This window comes from Miscanthus floridulus, chromosome 7 (genome assembly GCF_019320115.1).
Source record: "Miscanthus floridulus cultivar M001 chromosome 7, ASM1932011v1, whole genome shotgun sequence".
Classification (NCBI taxonomy): domain Eukaryota; kingdom Viridiplantae; phylum Streptophyta; class Magnoliopsida; order Poales; family Poaceae; genus Miscanthus; species Miscanthus floridulus.
In genome coordinates this window covers 105,705,130-105,722,822 of record NC_089586.1, presented here as the reverse complement: position 1 = coordinate 105,722,822, position 17,693 = coordinate 105,705,130, and the positions used below count along the sequence as shown (strand labels likewise).

The following is a 17,693-nucleotide window of genomic DNA, read 5'->3' as shown; positions in this document are numbered from 1 at the left end:
AAAGAGAGATCATGCAACCTCTCTGTAAATAGAAGAGAAAAAATATATGGTCTTACGTAAAACACAACTTGTTTATGCCAATGTGCTAGTGAAAAGCCTTGCACAAAAAAATGCTACTTTTTTCGTTCTAAATTATAAGACGTTTTGACATTTCTAGATACAGTATATTTTTTCACTATGTATCTATTTCAACTTACCCTTTTTGATGGAGAAGAAAATAATATTTTCTCCTCCGTCGATCCGTATTAGGATGGCACAAATAGTCTTTTTAAACTAAGATGAGGAGAAAGGGATACCAAAAATTTATTGTTAAAGGCATGTATCCTCATGTTCATCTAACATTTGATGCATATAAGGGCTTGTTTGAATGACCATGTAGCCACAATGGTGGATACATAGACATCCAAAAAGACCTAAGCATCTGTCTCTTGATGCACATCGGACATACGTCCTTGGTAACGTAAACACTAATGTCGCTAGTTTCTTAAACAAAAAGACATTGCATGTCCATCCATTCCCAAGGTGTTTGAAAGGCATAAACCAAAGCATGTTTGGTTGGTTGGGAAAACAGCTGATGCTGATGTTGATGTTGATTTGTTGTGAGAGAAAAAACACTGTTATTTTGCTAAAACGGTACGATCGATAAGTTCAAGCGAACAGGGCGCAAAGTTGTTCAATCTAACTTGAACTAGCTACTGAAAGGCATTAGCTGAGGCACCTCGTGCTCCCTCTATCTAACTTGAACTAACTATAAAAATTCAATATACTCCTTCCGTTCAAATTGCAAGTCGGTATATCTTTCCAAGGCACGTAACTTTTGCTATCCAGATACATAAGCTAAAACAACTTATAATTTAAAATGAATGGAGTACAAGATTTCAAACGTGAACTACAAGTGGTCTGATTCTAGAGCAGATGAAGCCGAATTTTCATCCTTTATCTAAAAAAAAAGTGAACCACAAATACACGAATATAAAGGTACAAATCAACGAGGCTTATATATAACCTTGAGCAGGAACAAGCAAGCAAGGCACCCGCATCAACATAGGGACATGCCAAGACAAAGCAAACTGAAGGTTCAGGAAATGAAAGGTAAACAGGAGCCAAGCCCAACGTCATCCGAAGAAAAAAAATCAAAGAAATAAAACTGGCATAGCGTTCAAAACAAACAAACAAAAAAACTGGCATAAAAATTCGTTTCCTGATGAAATCAACAGACAGTGGAGTCGAGCCCATAACCAACTCGGACGCGTGTCCAGCGCCTCGACCCGTCTCCCCGCCACGTCCTCTCTTCCCCTTCCTTCCGGCCTTCCCCACGGCCCCACCGGCCATTGCCCCTCCGCCCCCGCGACCTCCACTCCAACCGCACCGGGATGACGAAGCCGCCGGCACCGGCGGTTCCGTCGCATGAGCCGCTGCCGCGCCTCGCCGGTGGGCGTGGGCCGCGCGGCCTCCGATCCCTGCCCGCGCTCTCCTACAACACCCACCGCGCCCTCGTCCTGGGGCTCACCTTCCTGGCCTACGCGCTCTACCACGCCTCCCGCAAGCCGCCCAGCATCGTCAAGCGCGAGCTCGCCCGGTCCTGGCCGCCCTTCGCCGACCCGGCGCTCCTCGGCGCCACCGACGTCGCCTTCCTCACCTCCTATTCCCTCGGCATGTTCGTCGCCGGCCACCTCGGCGACTGCCTCGACCTCCGCCGCTTCCTTGCCTTCGGCATGGTCACCAGCGGCGCCGCCGTGGCGCTCTTCGGCGCCGGGTACTTCCTCGGCCTGCATTCCCTCGCGTTCTACGTCGTCGCCCAGGTGATCGCCGGCATGCTCCAGTCCACGGGCTGGCCCTCCGTCGTCGCCATCGTGGGCAACTGGTTCTGCGGCCGGAGGCGCGGCCTCATCATGGGCGTATGGAACGCGCACACCTCCGTCGGGAACATCACCGGATCGCTTGTCGCCGCGGCCATGCTTGGGTACGGGTGGGGATGGTCGTTCGTGGTCCCCGGTGGGCTCATTGCGCTCGGTGGAGTTCTTGTGCTTTTCTTCCTCGCACCATACCCCCAGTACGTCGGCTTCGGCCCGTCGCCGATTGAACCGGTCACTGATGAGAGCACCGATGGGGAGGACATCAGTGCCGCAGGTGGCGCTGGGAAGGACAGACGGGATGCCGTGGGAATTTTTAAGGCACTAGCCATTCCCGGTGTGGTCATCTTCGCGCTCTGTCTGTTCTTCGCCAAACTAGTTGCCTACACGTTTCTGTACTGGCTCCCATTCTACTTGAGCCAGACTGGTAAGCCCCTGTTTTTTATTTCAATGAGTTTGTTCCGTATCTATTAGAATTGGCCACAGCGGTTACCATATTAGATTAGATTGGTATGAATTGTTAGCTTCCTGCTCTGCATTTGGTTAGGTTGGTATGGTTCTTTATGAAAGTTATCATATTTGTTTATCATTGAATTCTGATTGGGGTGGACACATAAACTTACGTTGTAGAGTAGCACATGTTGTAGTAGTTATGCTGCGGCAGTAGTATTATGCTTTGCAGTATATCAGGCGTGCAAGAGATATATAGCGCATAAAAAGGCAAAATGTGGTAGGAATTTATGTTCTGGTAGTTAACCGGTTTATCCTTGCCCAGCACATCCTTTGTGCGTCTGTATAAGTTTCGTCAGACGTTCAGAGCTGATCGTTTCTTTTACAGAAGTTAGGAATGGACTAACAATAACGCGACTTGCATTTTGATTTGAATATACCATGACTTACACATTTATCTGTTGTTCTGTTTATCTGAATACAACTTTCATTTTCAAGTCAAATGCATCTGTATCTGTATTATACTATTATCCATACTGCATTGTAGTGTCTCTAGATGACTTGTGTGATTGTCTTGTAAGTTGTATCCTTTTTTTTGGAATTACTGATACTGTGCAGGACATCTGAACTTTATTAGCTACTTAAACTTCATATTTGGATTCAACATTTAAAATGGCACTTCTTTTAACATTGTAATTTTTTTCCAGCTATTGGAGGCCAGCATATGTCAGCTGCATCTGCTGGATATCTATCAGTTTTGTTTGATGTAGGTGGAATAGTTGGGGGAGTTCTGGCCGGCTTCATATCTGACCAGCTCAATGCTAGGGCAACCACTGCTGCCGTTTTCATGTACTTGGCGATTCCATCTCTTTTCCTCTTTCATGCATATGGTAGTACCTCAAAAGCGACAAACATTGGCTTGATGATGATCAGTGGCCTGTTTGTTAATGGACCCTATGCTCTCATAACAACTGCTGTTTCTGCTGATTTGGGCACTCACAAATCCCTTAAAGGAGATTCTCGAGCATTGGCCACGGTAACGGCAATTATAGATGGGACAGGATCTCTTGGTGCTGCATTAGGGCCATTCATAACGGGCTTCATTTCAAGAAAAGGGTGGGATTCAGTATTCATAATGCTTTCTCTTTGTGCACTGGTTGCTGCTGTATCGTTGTCAAGTCATGTGAAAACAGAAATTCCTCAGATCATCCAGAAGTGGAGAAATCGCTCAACTAATACGCAGAATGGAAATGCAGGTAATGACTACAGGCAGCAGTGTTGCATATATATCATTCTGGATACTGTCATAAAAGCTTAGTGAGTTGGTATATTGTGCTGATGTTCTCCTTTCTCTTTGTCTGATAGATCCTGGTGTTCAGCCACTTCTAGTGGACGAAAGTTGACGGGGAGATCTTTCAGTGCTGCTCCTAGTGTGAGACAGTTTTGTTCGTGTTGTTGTAATTGAGGTAATGTGATGGTTCTGGAGAAAAGCCAAATCAGACCATGATAAGGAAACGGTTCCTGTCCCTAATGCTTATTGATCTGAGCAAACAAGGAGTGGGATATAATCTGCTTTCTCAAAATGATGGTATAGCCCATCGCAGTAGAAATTTTGGATACATCAATCTGTTGTATAAAAATATACTGTATATCTTTAGCGTATCAAATGTACTTCAGGGATTTAGATGAACCTAGGCAGATAGAACAATGACTTAACAGTCTGAAATACAGATGAAGGCTGTGTGCACAATGTCAATGATATTGCGTTTTTGCCCTTGATGGTAACTGTTTAGCTGAACGGGGCCCAGAATCCCTGTGGCCATTTTGCAGTAGCGTGTCGGAATGACCAGCGTTCTGCTACTTTTATTTTGTGACCTAAGCTGACATGTAGTTAGCAGAACTACTAAAAGTTGATTAAGGGCTTGTTCGGTTGATTCGGAATAGGGCCCTGGAATAATTCCTACTGGGAATGATTTAATAATTTGTACTAATCTTGAGGAGTTGCTTCCTCGTGCATTCATAGGAAACCGTACGGCCCTAAGGGAAATCGGGTGAAAAAATTTGGGTGAATGGTGTTGCAGACATAATGGATATTAACTCCATTGGGTCTTCCAGACATATATGCTTTGTGTCTATTCTGAAATCGAAACATTAAGGCCCCGTTTAGATCCAAAATTTTTTGGATTTTGACTACTGTAGCATTTTCGTTTGTATTTGGTAATTAGTGTCTAATTATGGACTAATTAGGTTCAGAAGTTTCGTCTCGCGATTTCTCACCCAACTATGCAATTAGTTTTTTTTTCGTCTACATTTAGTACTCTATGCATGCGCCGCAAGATTCGATGTGACGGGTACTACGCAAAATTTTTTGGAATCTAAACAGGCCCTAAACTGTTAATCTTTCCAAAACAAAGAAGCCAGCCCACTATTTCAGTTAGCAAATAACATTACAGAAGTATCATACACAGTACGATTCTACAGGTTGGTCGTACTTATCCTGAAGTTCGTTACCGCCTGCACATCAGAGGCCTATGAGAAAGGACTTCAAAATCTAGTAGCACATACAATCACAATTGCTCAAGCAGGCAAGCAGCCAGCTAGTAGCCCAGTAGCAATATTAGCATGTTCGTTTCGGCTTATTTGCTTATATCTGGCTTATAATCCACGGATTGAACAATGTTTTTCTCTCACACCAAACCAGCCAGCAGTACTTTCAGTCATGACTTATAAGCCAATTCAGGCGAAACAAACAGGCTGATCGGAGGCAACAAGCAACAGAGAAGGCGTACCTGGACCAACGCAACACTGAAATTAGCGATCCAACAAGAGGCAAGTGGGCAACAAGCAGAACCGCAGAAGTCATGGCTGCCATCTCTTCCTCCTCTGTCCCCAACAAGAAGCCCCAGCTTGCAGGCAACTTCAGTCTTCAGGGGAAGAGCGTAGGTTTTTTTTTTTTTTTTGAGAAAAGGGGAAGCGTAGTTTGGTGAATGGTGTTGGCTACCGGGCTACCGCAACCTGTAGTGAAGCTGGCGCTCGGAAGGGCAGCCCGTGGACCTAAGGGCAACTCGGTCCTTTGTTTGGGCCGTGGCTGTTCTGGCCTTCTGGGCTCCGAGCTTTCGACCGGAGACCAACCTCGTCTCACGTAGTCACGTGTATTTGCAATTTTTTTCTGTCCTCGGAGTAATTGCTATTCATCAACGAAATATTTTTTAAAAATTTTATAATGCACGTCTATTATCATATATAAATATAAATATATGTGATATAGGAATTCAATTACTCCCTCCGTTCCGAATTATAAGTCGCATTGACTTTTTTTGTTTATCCATTTTGCTATTTATCTAGACATATTATTTATCTAGATGCGTCGCAAATACCAAAAAAGTTAAAGCGACTTATAATTTGGGGAGGGAGTATTAAATATTTGATTTTTTTGTACTCATCCATCTTGATATTTTTATAGACAAGTGCTTGTCGCACGTGCATATTACCTTTCGTCTTTTTTCTAAAAAAAACTTCTGTCCGAAATATTTAAAAAAATATTTTGTATGATATTTTTTCGATCAAAATATGTTTATAAATTTTGGGAAAAAATAGATAGGAACTATCCCACCATGCACCCGTGGTCGTCACCCAATTCTTGCCATGTGTCCATGCATAATCATCAAACGGTGGACCACTGTATAAATTAAGGTGGATTGGTTGGAAAGAAAAATCACAACTCCTTAGATGATTGTGCATGGACACGTGACATAAATTTACGGTGGGTCTCCACGAGTACATGGTGAGGATAAATCTCCACCCAAATTTCTTTTGCAAATTTTGGGGACGTGGAGTCGTGTTCACCGCGACACCGACCATTGCCAAAACGCTGGTTTCAGCCAAGCGCTAGGTGGGACTGTGGGAGTAGGGATGAAAACGGATCGGATACGAACGGATATCACTCATATTATATTTGTTTTTATATTTCTGTTTGGATTCGGATTCGGACACGGATAGCGTTCGGATACATATACGAATACGGATTGACTCGGTTACGGATACGAATAATGAGTATTGAATATGGTATGAATCGGATTCGGAGAAGGTCGGATACAAATATCTATTCGGATATTGAGTAAAAGCAGCATATATATATATATATATATATATATCTCATACGTGCGCAAACTATTACACCACTCTATGAGTCCATAATCCATCTAGATTAAGCCGAAAGACTAAAGAGTAAAGCAACAAATAAGATAAAGATACAGATACATCATACATCAAACATCATACAAGCACCAATCTTCGCGGCATGAGTAGAAATAACCAAGCTCATGGCTTCATGGGTCTCATGGAGTCATGGTCATGGATTCAAGATCTACAATCCTTATATAGGCCATTTTTTCATTTGAGAAAGTTTGAACAAAATGTAGTTCAAATTTCACAAGTGTGTGACATAGTTTTAGAAAATCTGTATGAGATTTAAGAATTTGTGACTAGTGTTTGATAAAACTTTCTCAAATAGGAAAATGAGCTATGTAACAATTGTATATATTGCTGAGACGATCAAACTTGGTATTCAGAGTTTTTTCATCTGAGGTCATTTAGTGTCTCGTTTGAGCAAGTTTGACCAAGTCAAATTTGGTCAAATGAAAAAACAACACTTTGACTCTAATATTATGAACTCTAAATGACTTCAAATTGAAAAGTTTTGAATACCAAGTTTGTTTAACTCATCAAGATCTACAATTCTTGTTTTGGTCAACTTTCCATTTGAGATAGTTTGGACGGTTCAAATTTATGATTTTTAAATTTCGATGCTTACAAACTAGTTTTCGGAACCCTAGTTTGTCTCAAATTGAAAAGTTTTGAATACCAAGTTTGTTCACCTCATCAAGATCTACAATCCTTATATAGGCTATTTTTTCATTTGAGAAAGTTTGAATAAAATGTAGTTCAAATTTTACAAGTGTGTGACATAGTTTCAGAAAGTCTATATGAGATTCAAGAATTTGTGACTAGTGTTTGATAAAACTTTCTCAAATGGGAAAATGAGCTATGTAACAATTGTATATCTTGCTGAGACGATCAAACTTGGTATTCAGAGTTTTTTCATCTGAGGTCATTTAGTGTCTCATTTGAGCAAGTTTGACCAAGTCAAATTTGGTCAAATGAAAAAACAACACTTTGACTCTAGTATTATGAACTCTAAATGACTTCAAATTGAAAAGTTTTGAATACCAAGTTTGTTCAACTCATCAAGATCTACAATTCTTGTTTTGGTCAACTTTCCATTTGAGATAGTTTGGACGGTTCAAATTTGTGATTTTTAAATTTCAACGTTTACAAACTAGTTTTCAGAACCCTAGATTGTCTCAAATTGAAAAGTTTTGAATACCAAGTTTGTTCAGCTCATCAAGATCTACAATCCTTATATAGGATATTTTTTCATTTGAGAAAGTTTGAACAAAATGTAGTTCAAATTTTACAAGTGTGTGACATAGTTTGAGAAAGTCTATATGAGATTCAAGAATTTGTGACTAGTGTTTGATAAAACTTTCTTAAATGGGAAAATGAGCTATGTAACAATTGTATATCTTGCTGAGACGATCAAACTTGGTATTCAGAGTTTTTTCATCTGAGGTCATTTAGTGTCTTGTTTGAGCAAGTTTGACCAAGTCAAATTTGGTCAAATGAAAAAACAACACTTTGACTCTAGTATTATGAACTCTAAATGACTTCAAATTGAAAAGTTTTGAATACCAAGTTTGTTTAACTCATCAAGATCTACAATTCTTGTTTTGGTCAACTTTCCATTTGAGATAGTTTGGACGGTTCAAATTTATGATTTTTAAATTTCGATGCTTACAAACTAGTTTTCGGAACCCTAGATTGTCTCAAATTGAAAAGTTTTGAATACCAAGTTTGTTCACCTCATCAAGATCTACAATCCTTATATAGGCTATTTTTTCATTTGAGAAAGTTTGAACAAAATGTAGTTCAAATTTTACAAGTGTGTGACATAGTTTGAGAAAGTCTATATGAGATTCAAGAATTTGTGACTAGTGTTTGATAAAACTTTCTTAAATGGGAAAATGAGCTATGTAACAATTGTATATCTTGCTGAGACGATCAAACTTGGTATTCAGAGTTTTTTCATCTGAGGTCATTTAGTGTCTCATTTGAGCAAGTTTGACCAAGTCAAATTTGGTCAAATGAAAAAACAACACTTTGACTCTAGTATTATGAACTCTAAATGACTTCAAATTGAAAAGTTTTGAATACCAAGTTTGTTCAAATCATCAAGATCTACAATTCTTGTTTTGATCAACTTTCCATTTGAGATAGTTTGGACGGTTCAAATTTGTGATTTTTAAATTTCAACGTTTACAAACTAGTTTTCGGAACCCTAGATTATCTCAAATTGAAAAGTTTTGAATACCAAGTTTGTTCAGCTCATCAAGATCTACAATCCTTATATAGGATATTTTTTCATTTGAGAAAGTTTGAACAAAATGTAGTTCAAATTTTACAAGTGTGTGACATAGTTTGAGAAAGTCTATATGAGATTCAAGAATTTGTGACTAGTGTTTGATAAAACTTTCTTAAATGGGAAAATGAGCTATGTAACAATTGTATATCTTGCTGAGACGATTAAACTTGGTATTCAGAGTTTTTTCATCTGAGGTCATTTAGTGTCTCATTTGAGCAAGTTTGACCAAGTCAAATTTGGTCAAATGAAAAAACAACACTTTGACTCTAGTATTATGAACTCTAAATGACTTCAAATTGAAAAGTTTTGAATACCAAGTTTGTTCAACTCATCAAGATCTACAATTGTTGTTTTGGTCAACTTTCCACTTGAGATAGTTTGGACGGTTCAAATTTGTGATTTTTAAATTTCGATGTTTACAAACTAGTTTTCGGAACCCTAGATTGTCTCAAATTGAAAAGTTTTGAATACCAAATTTGTTCATCTTATCAAGATCTACAATCCTTATATAGGTCATTTTTTGTATTTGAGAAAGTTTGAACAAAATATAGTTCAAATTTCACAAGTGTATGACATAGTTTCAGAAAGTCTATATGAGATTCAAGAATTTGTGACTAGTGTTTGATAAAACTTTTTCAAATGGGAAAATGAGCTATGTAACAATTGTAGATCTTACTGAGATGATCAAACTTGGTATTCAGAGTTTTTTCATCTGAGGTCATTTAGTGTCTCATTTGAGCAAGTTTGACCAAGTCAAATTTGGTCAAATGAAAAAACAACACTTTGACTCTAGTATTATGAACTCTAAATGACTTTAAATTGAAAAGTTTTGAATACCAAGTTTGTTCAACTCATCAAGATCTACAATTGTTGTTTTGGTCAACTTTCCATTTGAGATAGTTTGGATGGTTCAAATTTGTGATTTTTAAATTTTGACGCCTATAAACTAGTTTTCCATTTGAGAAAGTTTGGACGGTTTAAATTTTGAAGCACTAAATGATTTCAAACGAAAAAGTTGTAAACAACAAAGTTTCATAACTTTTTGAGATCTACAATTTTTATTTTGATCATTTCTCCATCCAAGGTCGTTTGAATAATATCCGGATAATATCCGTTTTTAAATATCCGGATATATCCGATACTTAACCGGATTATCCGATATCCGCCGGATATCGATGATATTACATCCGTATTTGATATCCGCCTAAGATATCCGTTTTAGTATCCGTATCCGAAAAAAATTACGGATATCCGAGTAACTATCCAGATAAGTGTTCATATTTGTTCGATCGAACGGACGGTCGAATAAATATCCGTACCGTTTTCATCCATATGTGGGAGGTAGCTCCTCTCCTCCACTCATCAATGCTTCGATCACGGAAAGTTTTGCTCGGGGTCGGCAGTCCCCGCCGCGTCCACCCGACATCGCTGTCCCAGCTGCAGATCGAGGTCGGCCAGCGAAATCTTGCCACGCCGTGCAAGAACAGAGAGGAGGCTTTGATTCAGCCGATCGGTCAGTCACTAGGCGAGAAGTAGCTCTTGCCCAGACTTCACTCCAATTTACCGGCCGCCAAATTCCAACACTACGGAAAAGAGCAGCCGGCGGCCGGGAAAAGCTCTCCTCGTCGCATACGTCTCGCCGCACCGCACCCCCTGCCGCCGCGCACGTCGTAGTAACCTAACCAACAACCCACGAGCCGGCGAAATCAACCTGCGCAGCGGCCAGCCAACGCCGCCCTGTGCCCCTGTCCTTCCTCTGCTCAAGCCTCGCTCTATGGTGAAAGTGAAACACAACGCCTCACACGCACATATGTATCAGCTATATATGATCACTGGCCTGCACTGCTGTAACGCGGTGTCAACTACTCACCCAGCTGTGGTGAATAATGGCCACGCACTGCAGCAGTGGTGGTTGGGAGGAGGAAGACGAAGGGGGGGACGGATGGGGATCGAAAAGGTGACGCACGGATGGATGGTCGCTTTGCTTCCCTTGCAATGTACCCCACCCACCCAACCTTGTCATCACTCTCGCCACGTTACTGTCACTGCGATCAAATACAACTACTATTTTTTTTTATCGATCATTTTTTTTTGATCGATCGGCTCGTGCCGTGCCTCGTGGTGGTGCAGCCAGCTAGCCAGGCCAGGCCAGATCACTAATGTGCGCCTCATAATAATTGTACTGCCCGGACTCGAGACCGTGCGAGCAGCAGCTAAACAAGCGGCCTCACTGACGAAGTGACGATACTGAGGAGGGAGGTCCAGGCTGTGGTTGGTGCAGTAGGCCTCGTGGTCATGGGCCAGGATATATATGATCCAGTTGGTTTGCGAGTCACTGTCAGCTGCATATATAATTTCAGTGATCGAGCAGCAGGGTCCAGTGAGTGATCGAGTGATCCAAGCGATCGATGGCAGCTGCTGCGCCTGGTTGGTAGCTAGGGCGATCAGATCTTTGTGAAAACTATGTGCGTGTGCGGCGGTGTGGGCGTGCCATTGGCATCTGCAGACAGGAAAGGGAAAGCCTCATCGCTACCTCTGCTCTGCATCTGTGGTGTGGTTCAGCTTCAGCACAGCTTGAGATGTGCATGGGCGACTGATCTGCAGTAGTAGTACAATGCTACGTACTACCAACCACGCGTACGTGTGGTGGACCTCTGGTCTCTGCTCGATCTCAAGCTACCTACTAACCTGCCGCGTTGTCTGTAGCCATACTTGGCTTCCTGTGCGAACTGAACCTGGTGCCTGCAGAGAACTGGATGTTTCCGACCTTGAATATAGGTCCGTTGGCTCCGCTGAAAAGCCAAAACACTGTTTCGGCTGGTTTGGTGTGAGAAAAAAATACTGTTCCAGCTAAAAAACAAACTGAAAAAGATGGATTATAAGAGAAGCGAACACAGCTGAACGGGTCTTATCTGACAATGGGATTGCACGTAGGGACGCCGGATCGATCACAATAGGGGCTGCTCACAATTTTGGCCGGAACTTACTGTGCGTGGATGAAAAACACTATTCACGCTCTTACAGATTCCTCTAGATTCATCTGGATTTCTTTAAATTTCTCCAAACGAACAGGGCCAATGCATGCACAAGTGCTTGTGCTTCACTCGGTTCACAGATTCGAGCTGGCGGCAACGTGTGCCTGGACTTGCTTCAGAGTTGCACAAGATCGCTGTCAGATAGCCTTGACCAGTACGTCCATCCATCAGAGACGATTGCGTTTAATTTGGACGCACCAACAACGGATGCTTGCCTACACATGTTTCCATATTTCCTCTCTGTTTCCGACCCCGTCGGTGTCCAAGCGATTCGTTGGCGCTTCAAATCACCGCGCTGTTCTCTCGCCAACCGGAGATGCTGCTAGTCGTCTATTGCCACACCACACGGCCGGCGGCAATGCAGCCTAGCTCGCTGGCTCCTGGGTCACGCAACGCATGCAAGGCCACCGGCCGGCCGGTGCAGTGCTATGCAACTGGCATATAGCTAAGCCTTGATGTTGCTGCGCGCCGCACACCAGTGGTTGAGGGATCCATGGATGAATGGATGGAGATGACATGCGCTGATAATGAAAAGACATGATTATTTGTATCTATAGTATCATAATGGGTGTGGTTGCCATGCATGCAAACCCTACCTAAATTTGCTAAAATATAATCCGTAAACGTTCTACTATATATTATATATAATGATGATCTGGAAAAGCCGGTTGCTTTGCCTTTACTTTAGTTAGTAGACCCCCTTTTGCTTCTTTAATCATTGATATGAGGCGGCAGGAGTGACTTGCTCTTTTATTATTGTAATGCTGCCGTTGCATTAACCCTTGACAGCCTAGAAATGATGGTACATAAGTTCATGAAAAGAGCTTGGCTCCTTACTGCAGCTGATTTGTTCTTAGTGAGCAATTAGTTGTAAGATTTAGACAGGAAGGAGTGTGAAAGGATCAAGATGACCAAGAGAGGTGAATTGGACTAATTCTAAAATTCTTTGTAATAATTAAACCCTACACTTAGCCCACTTCACCCCTTGTGCCTAGAATATGATTCTAATAATCTACCGCACAAAAGTTTAGCACCCTAAGTTCTAATCCTACTCTAGCATGACAATTCTAGGAATATAAAGACAAGAATTGAATTGCTCAAATGCAAATGATCAAAGTAAAGAGAGGAGAAGGAACGCGGCGATATTTTGCCGAGGTATCGGAAAGTCGTCACTCCCCACTAGTCCTCGTTGGAGCACCCACGCAAGGGTGTAGCTCCCCCTTGATCCGCACAAGAATCAAGTGCTCTCTACGGGCGGATTCTTCGACACTCCGTTGCGGTGAATCGCCTACAACCGCTCACAACCTAAGTTGGGTCATCCACAAGCTCCGTCAGACGATCACCAAACTCCCAATCACCACCAAGCCGTCTAGGTGATGGCGATCACCAAGAGTAACAAGCAAGAACTCTCACCTGACCACAACAAGCCTAATGAGAAAGGTGGATGCACACTTGCTACTCTCCTTGCACTAATAAAGCCTTAATCTTGGATTCTCAAATCTCAATCACCTCACTGGGCTCTTGCTCTCCAAAGCTCTCTCAAGGGTGTTTCTCAGCTAATCAAATGGGCAAGAGACCTCCCTTGGATGAATAGATGACGTATTTATACCTCCTCATTCAAAACGAACCGTTAGGAGGTTACGTCAATGTTCTGCGGGGTGACCGGACGCTCTGGTCAGTTATCCCCGTCATAGAGCCGTTAAGTTATGACCGGACTCTGACCTGCGTCCGGTCAGCACTGACCGGATGCGTCTGGTCACAAAAACTGCTCTCTGGACCCTTATTGATGTTGATCGGACGCTAGCGCCCAGATTCCGGTCACTTTGCTGTTCAGCGTCCGGTCAGCACTGACCGGACGCATCCGATCAGGATTCTCCCTCTCTGGAACCTTACTAGAGTTGATCGGACTCTAGCACCTAGCGTCCGGTCACTTTTCACTCAGCGTCCGGTCGCAACCAGACGACTTCTGCTTGATCAAATGAACTGATCAGACTCTACTGCCAGCGTTCGGTCAATATTTGACCCTCCATTCACTTTCAACTCGACAACATATGTGAATGAAGTTTGCTCCAATTGATATTAGGGCTACTTCGGAGCTACCTAGTGCTAGATTTGACAAGTGTGCACCACACCTAACCCACTAGACTCACCTAGGTCAAGCTGCTAGTTCATACCCCCCTTAATAGTATGGTCAAAGGAAAAACAAAGTCCTAAACTACTCTAAGTGTCTCTTCAACACCAAACGACACTTAGAACTAGTCCATCCTTAACCTTATCGTTCATCCTTTGAAAACCAAAACAATTTCCATCGTAAGGACATGACAACCATGATTGTCCAATCAATTGTCATTACCATGACCTAACTTAATTGTCTCTGCAAAACACACGTTAGTCATTGTAATCTCGTATTGTCATTAATCACCAAAACCCAACTAGGGGCCTAGATGCTTTCAATCTCCCCTTTTTGGTGATTGATGACAATACAACCTCGAGTATGTGAAAAAGATGAGGTTTTCAACATGCTTGGTTCATATAAGCTTTTTACAATAAGAACAAAGAAGTTAGACAAGCTTATATGACCCAAGTTAACATGATGTACTCAATAGATATGAAATAAGCGCGAGTACAAGAAATAAAACTCATTTGAATCGGAGTAAAACGTGGAAGCAAACCAAATGAGCATAATGAAGTGACATGACATATATAAAGATCAAAGTAGAGAGCACACATGTCACATATCACATAAATATCACACATATCACTTAAATATCACACATATCACTTAAATATCACAATCACACGTATGTAGTTCAATGTATGAAAGTAAACATGAATGCATAGTAATGTATCACACATAAAAAGCCAAAAGTAATAAAAAAGCTCCCCCTAGATATATCGCTCCCCCTAGATCTAATCATACTCGATCCCTCTCTCCCTTTGACATCAAGCACCAAAACCTAAGGGTCGGTCGGCGGGGCTAGAGCAGACGAGTCAGGCGCTGAGGTGCGGTGAGCAATCTGAAACTGGGTAGCATCATCCTCTGATCCAGAGCTTTGAGCTATCTGACCCTTTATCGCTGGAAGTGAAGCTAAAGTGGTCTAGGTCAGATCTGGGACTGGTGCGGCCTGTGACTCTACAGCTATCACTAAAGCAGGCAGCTTTGATGATGTAACAGATGAGGGGAGCGTCTCTATAGTCCTAGTAACTGGAGCAACGGTGGTAGATACAAGGATATGTAGCTCTAACAGTGTAGGCTGCCCTATAAGCTCGCTAAATGTAGCACCAAGGTTCCTAGAACTAGGGTGTTAGTCACAAGCACTGAGGAGCTCTGAGCCAGTGTGAAGCCCATAACAATAGGTGTGAAGTGTGGGGCTATCACTGGCAAAGCAAACCACTAGGACATCTGCTCTGTAGGTGAAGCAAACTGTGTAGCTGGCTGTCCCTGACTCTGAAGCCCACTAGGCTATAAAGCTAGAGTCACTATGGTGGTGATAGGCTGGCTGAGCTAAGGTGTAAGTTGTGGTAGTGCAGACCCAATAGCAGTAACGACATACTGCATAAAACCAAGTAACTGCTGCTGGATCAGAAGCTACTGCTACATGGCTTGCTGCTGCTGCTGTATAGCCTGCTGCTGTCTCTGGAACTCGCTCTATCTGGCCTAAACCTATGCAAGAGCAGCTGCGGTCTCCTAGGCCTGGCGAGCCTGATCCTGCCTCATCTGCTCAAGAATAGCAAGAAGAGCGGGGTCTGTCTGTGGTGGCTGGGGTGGAGCTGAGCTGGAGCCACCGGCCTCACTGTCATGTCGTCGAGGAGGCATCTGAGGGATATCCTGGTAGTCATCATCTGAACTGTCACTTGGGTCGCTCTCGACCATACCCTCCTGCTAAGCATCTAGCTGCTCCTCCTCTATTGCTGCAACGCCCCTAATGATCTCATCCTGCTGGGCTGCTGTCTCTAGCACCTCTAGGCGACGACACGGCTGACTAGGTGTCCTCGCTACACTATAGCGGGGCATCTGAGTCATGTTATATGGTGGAAACTCTATAGTAGCTCCTGTATACTCGGCCATAGTCTCTGGGGACTTCACTATAACTGCCTTGCGAATCAAGAATGTGATCCAGTGAGCATAAGGCAGCTGTTTGTGACCTCTGAACCCCTCTGCAAGAGTATCCTCCATCTCTGATAGTATGGCATCCTAGATATCAAACACTGTCTGCTGGATCAGAGAGTTCACCAACCATAACTGAATGCGAGTCAATCCCTCGCGATAGCCTATCCTCAGGAGCAGGGTCCTCCTCATGATAGCATCAAGCAGCCTCGCTATAGGAGTAAGATCTCTAGGTATCCTGCTCAACCCCTCGCCAAAAGGCTCTATGAAGCAGGGTCTGACCAAGTCTGTGGGTGGCACAAGACCACCGTGAGGGCGTCTAGGAGGCTCTATCTAACCATAGCAAACCTCATGCAGGTGAATGGGTGCCTCTGGAATCCTGAGAATCTCTCTGACCCTATAGCTCATTAGCCTATAGTCACGGCCTCTGAATGCAAAGTGAATGAATATGTGGCCCGAGTCAATCCAAAGTGAAGCATAGAACTCACGGACCCATGATGGAACATATCTGCCAGTCCATCCAAGTAAGTCTATTAGCCCTAGTAGATAAGATAGATGGGGACGAATCTGCTCTCCTACTGCTGCAATAACTGACTCAATGGAGCAAACCCTCTAAGATCTGAATGCAACCCCACTGTTAAGATATGCATTGTAGAAATCCTCCTGTAGTGGTGTATAGAATCCCTCTGAAGCACGCTCACCCCGCCTCGGCATAAACCAGTCCTCAAACTGCACAAACCTGAGCTGTTGCACCTGCTTGGTTGTGGCTGCCCTCAAATCAAGGTAAGTCACTGAAGGCGGACCCTGTGGTCTGGGAGGCGGACGAGAACCCTTCCGTTGTGTCTCTAGCCTCAGTGTCACCTGAGCACGAGGATGACTAGAGCGTCGTAACTATGCCTGAGGTGCCTACTCTATCTCCTCGGTCTGCTCTCCTTCCTGAGTCTGCTCTATCTGCTGGGTGCCCTCTGACTACTCTGTTGGCTATGTCTACTGCTATGGCTCCCCCTGAGGCTGACTCTCCTCTAAAACGACCCGCCATCCTTCAAGCATGACAGTCCTAGCTGGACTACCATGATGACGCTCAACCTACTCAACGGCGGCCCTCTAAGCTGGTGAAAGCTGGACTACAATGTGAACACCACTCCGAGCTCCTCCTCTCTCTGCATGCTCTACGACAGCTGCAACTGCTGCTGCTCTCTCAGTGCTAGCATCTGTAAACTTGTGCTTCTTTGTCATAAGCTTCTTCGCCTTGCCTTTCGCCTCAACGGACAGGCAAGGTGGAGGCCTCGGATCCTCATCACCAGGACTACCTCCGACATTCTTGACACATGGCATCGCTGGAGCTGAGACGAACTACTGTCATGGACAAGAATCAACTGCCTCTGTCACTCACGACGCTTGGCCTCGATCCGTACTCGTAGGCTTGGCCCCGAGTTGACTGACAACTGATAAAGTGACCTCAAAGACACCGACTCGCTGCACGATAGAATAGATCAGATATATGAATAATTACAATATACATCTAGAGACAGGGGCGAAGCTAGAGCAAATGGGTGGGGGTGCCCAACTTCATCATGAATACAGTGGCCCATATGATGTTCAAACAAATAACATAACTAATTCGCAATTTTTAACATCGAAATTCAACTTCTAGTAATGGCAATGTGATTTTGGTCAAAACATAAGCAAACTAGAAGGGCAAAGGCAATAACACTCAACATTTATAACAAAATAAAGATGACATTGATCGCTTTAGTGTAGTGATT

General features: G+C 43.2%; 1 protein-coding gene across 1 annotated transcript; it reads left to right on the top strand.

The window, feature by feature from the left end:
* Nucleotides 1–1,299: 1,299 nt before the first annotated feature.
* LOC136464116 (putative glycerol-3-phosphate transporter 4) lies at nt 1,300–4,045 on the top strand. The gene is made up of 3 exons (XM_066463076.1): nt 1,300–2,280; nt 3,011–3,559; nt 3,669–4,045. Exons 1-3 carry the CDS (start codon nt 1,374–1,376, stop codon nt 3,704–3,706), a joined length of 1,494 nt encoding a protein of 497 aa, XP_066319173.1. The 5' UTR covers nt 1,300–1,373; the 3' UTR covers nt 3,707–4,045.
* The last annotated feature ends 13,648 nt before the right edge of the window (nt 4,046–17,693 follow it).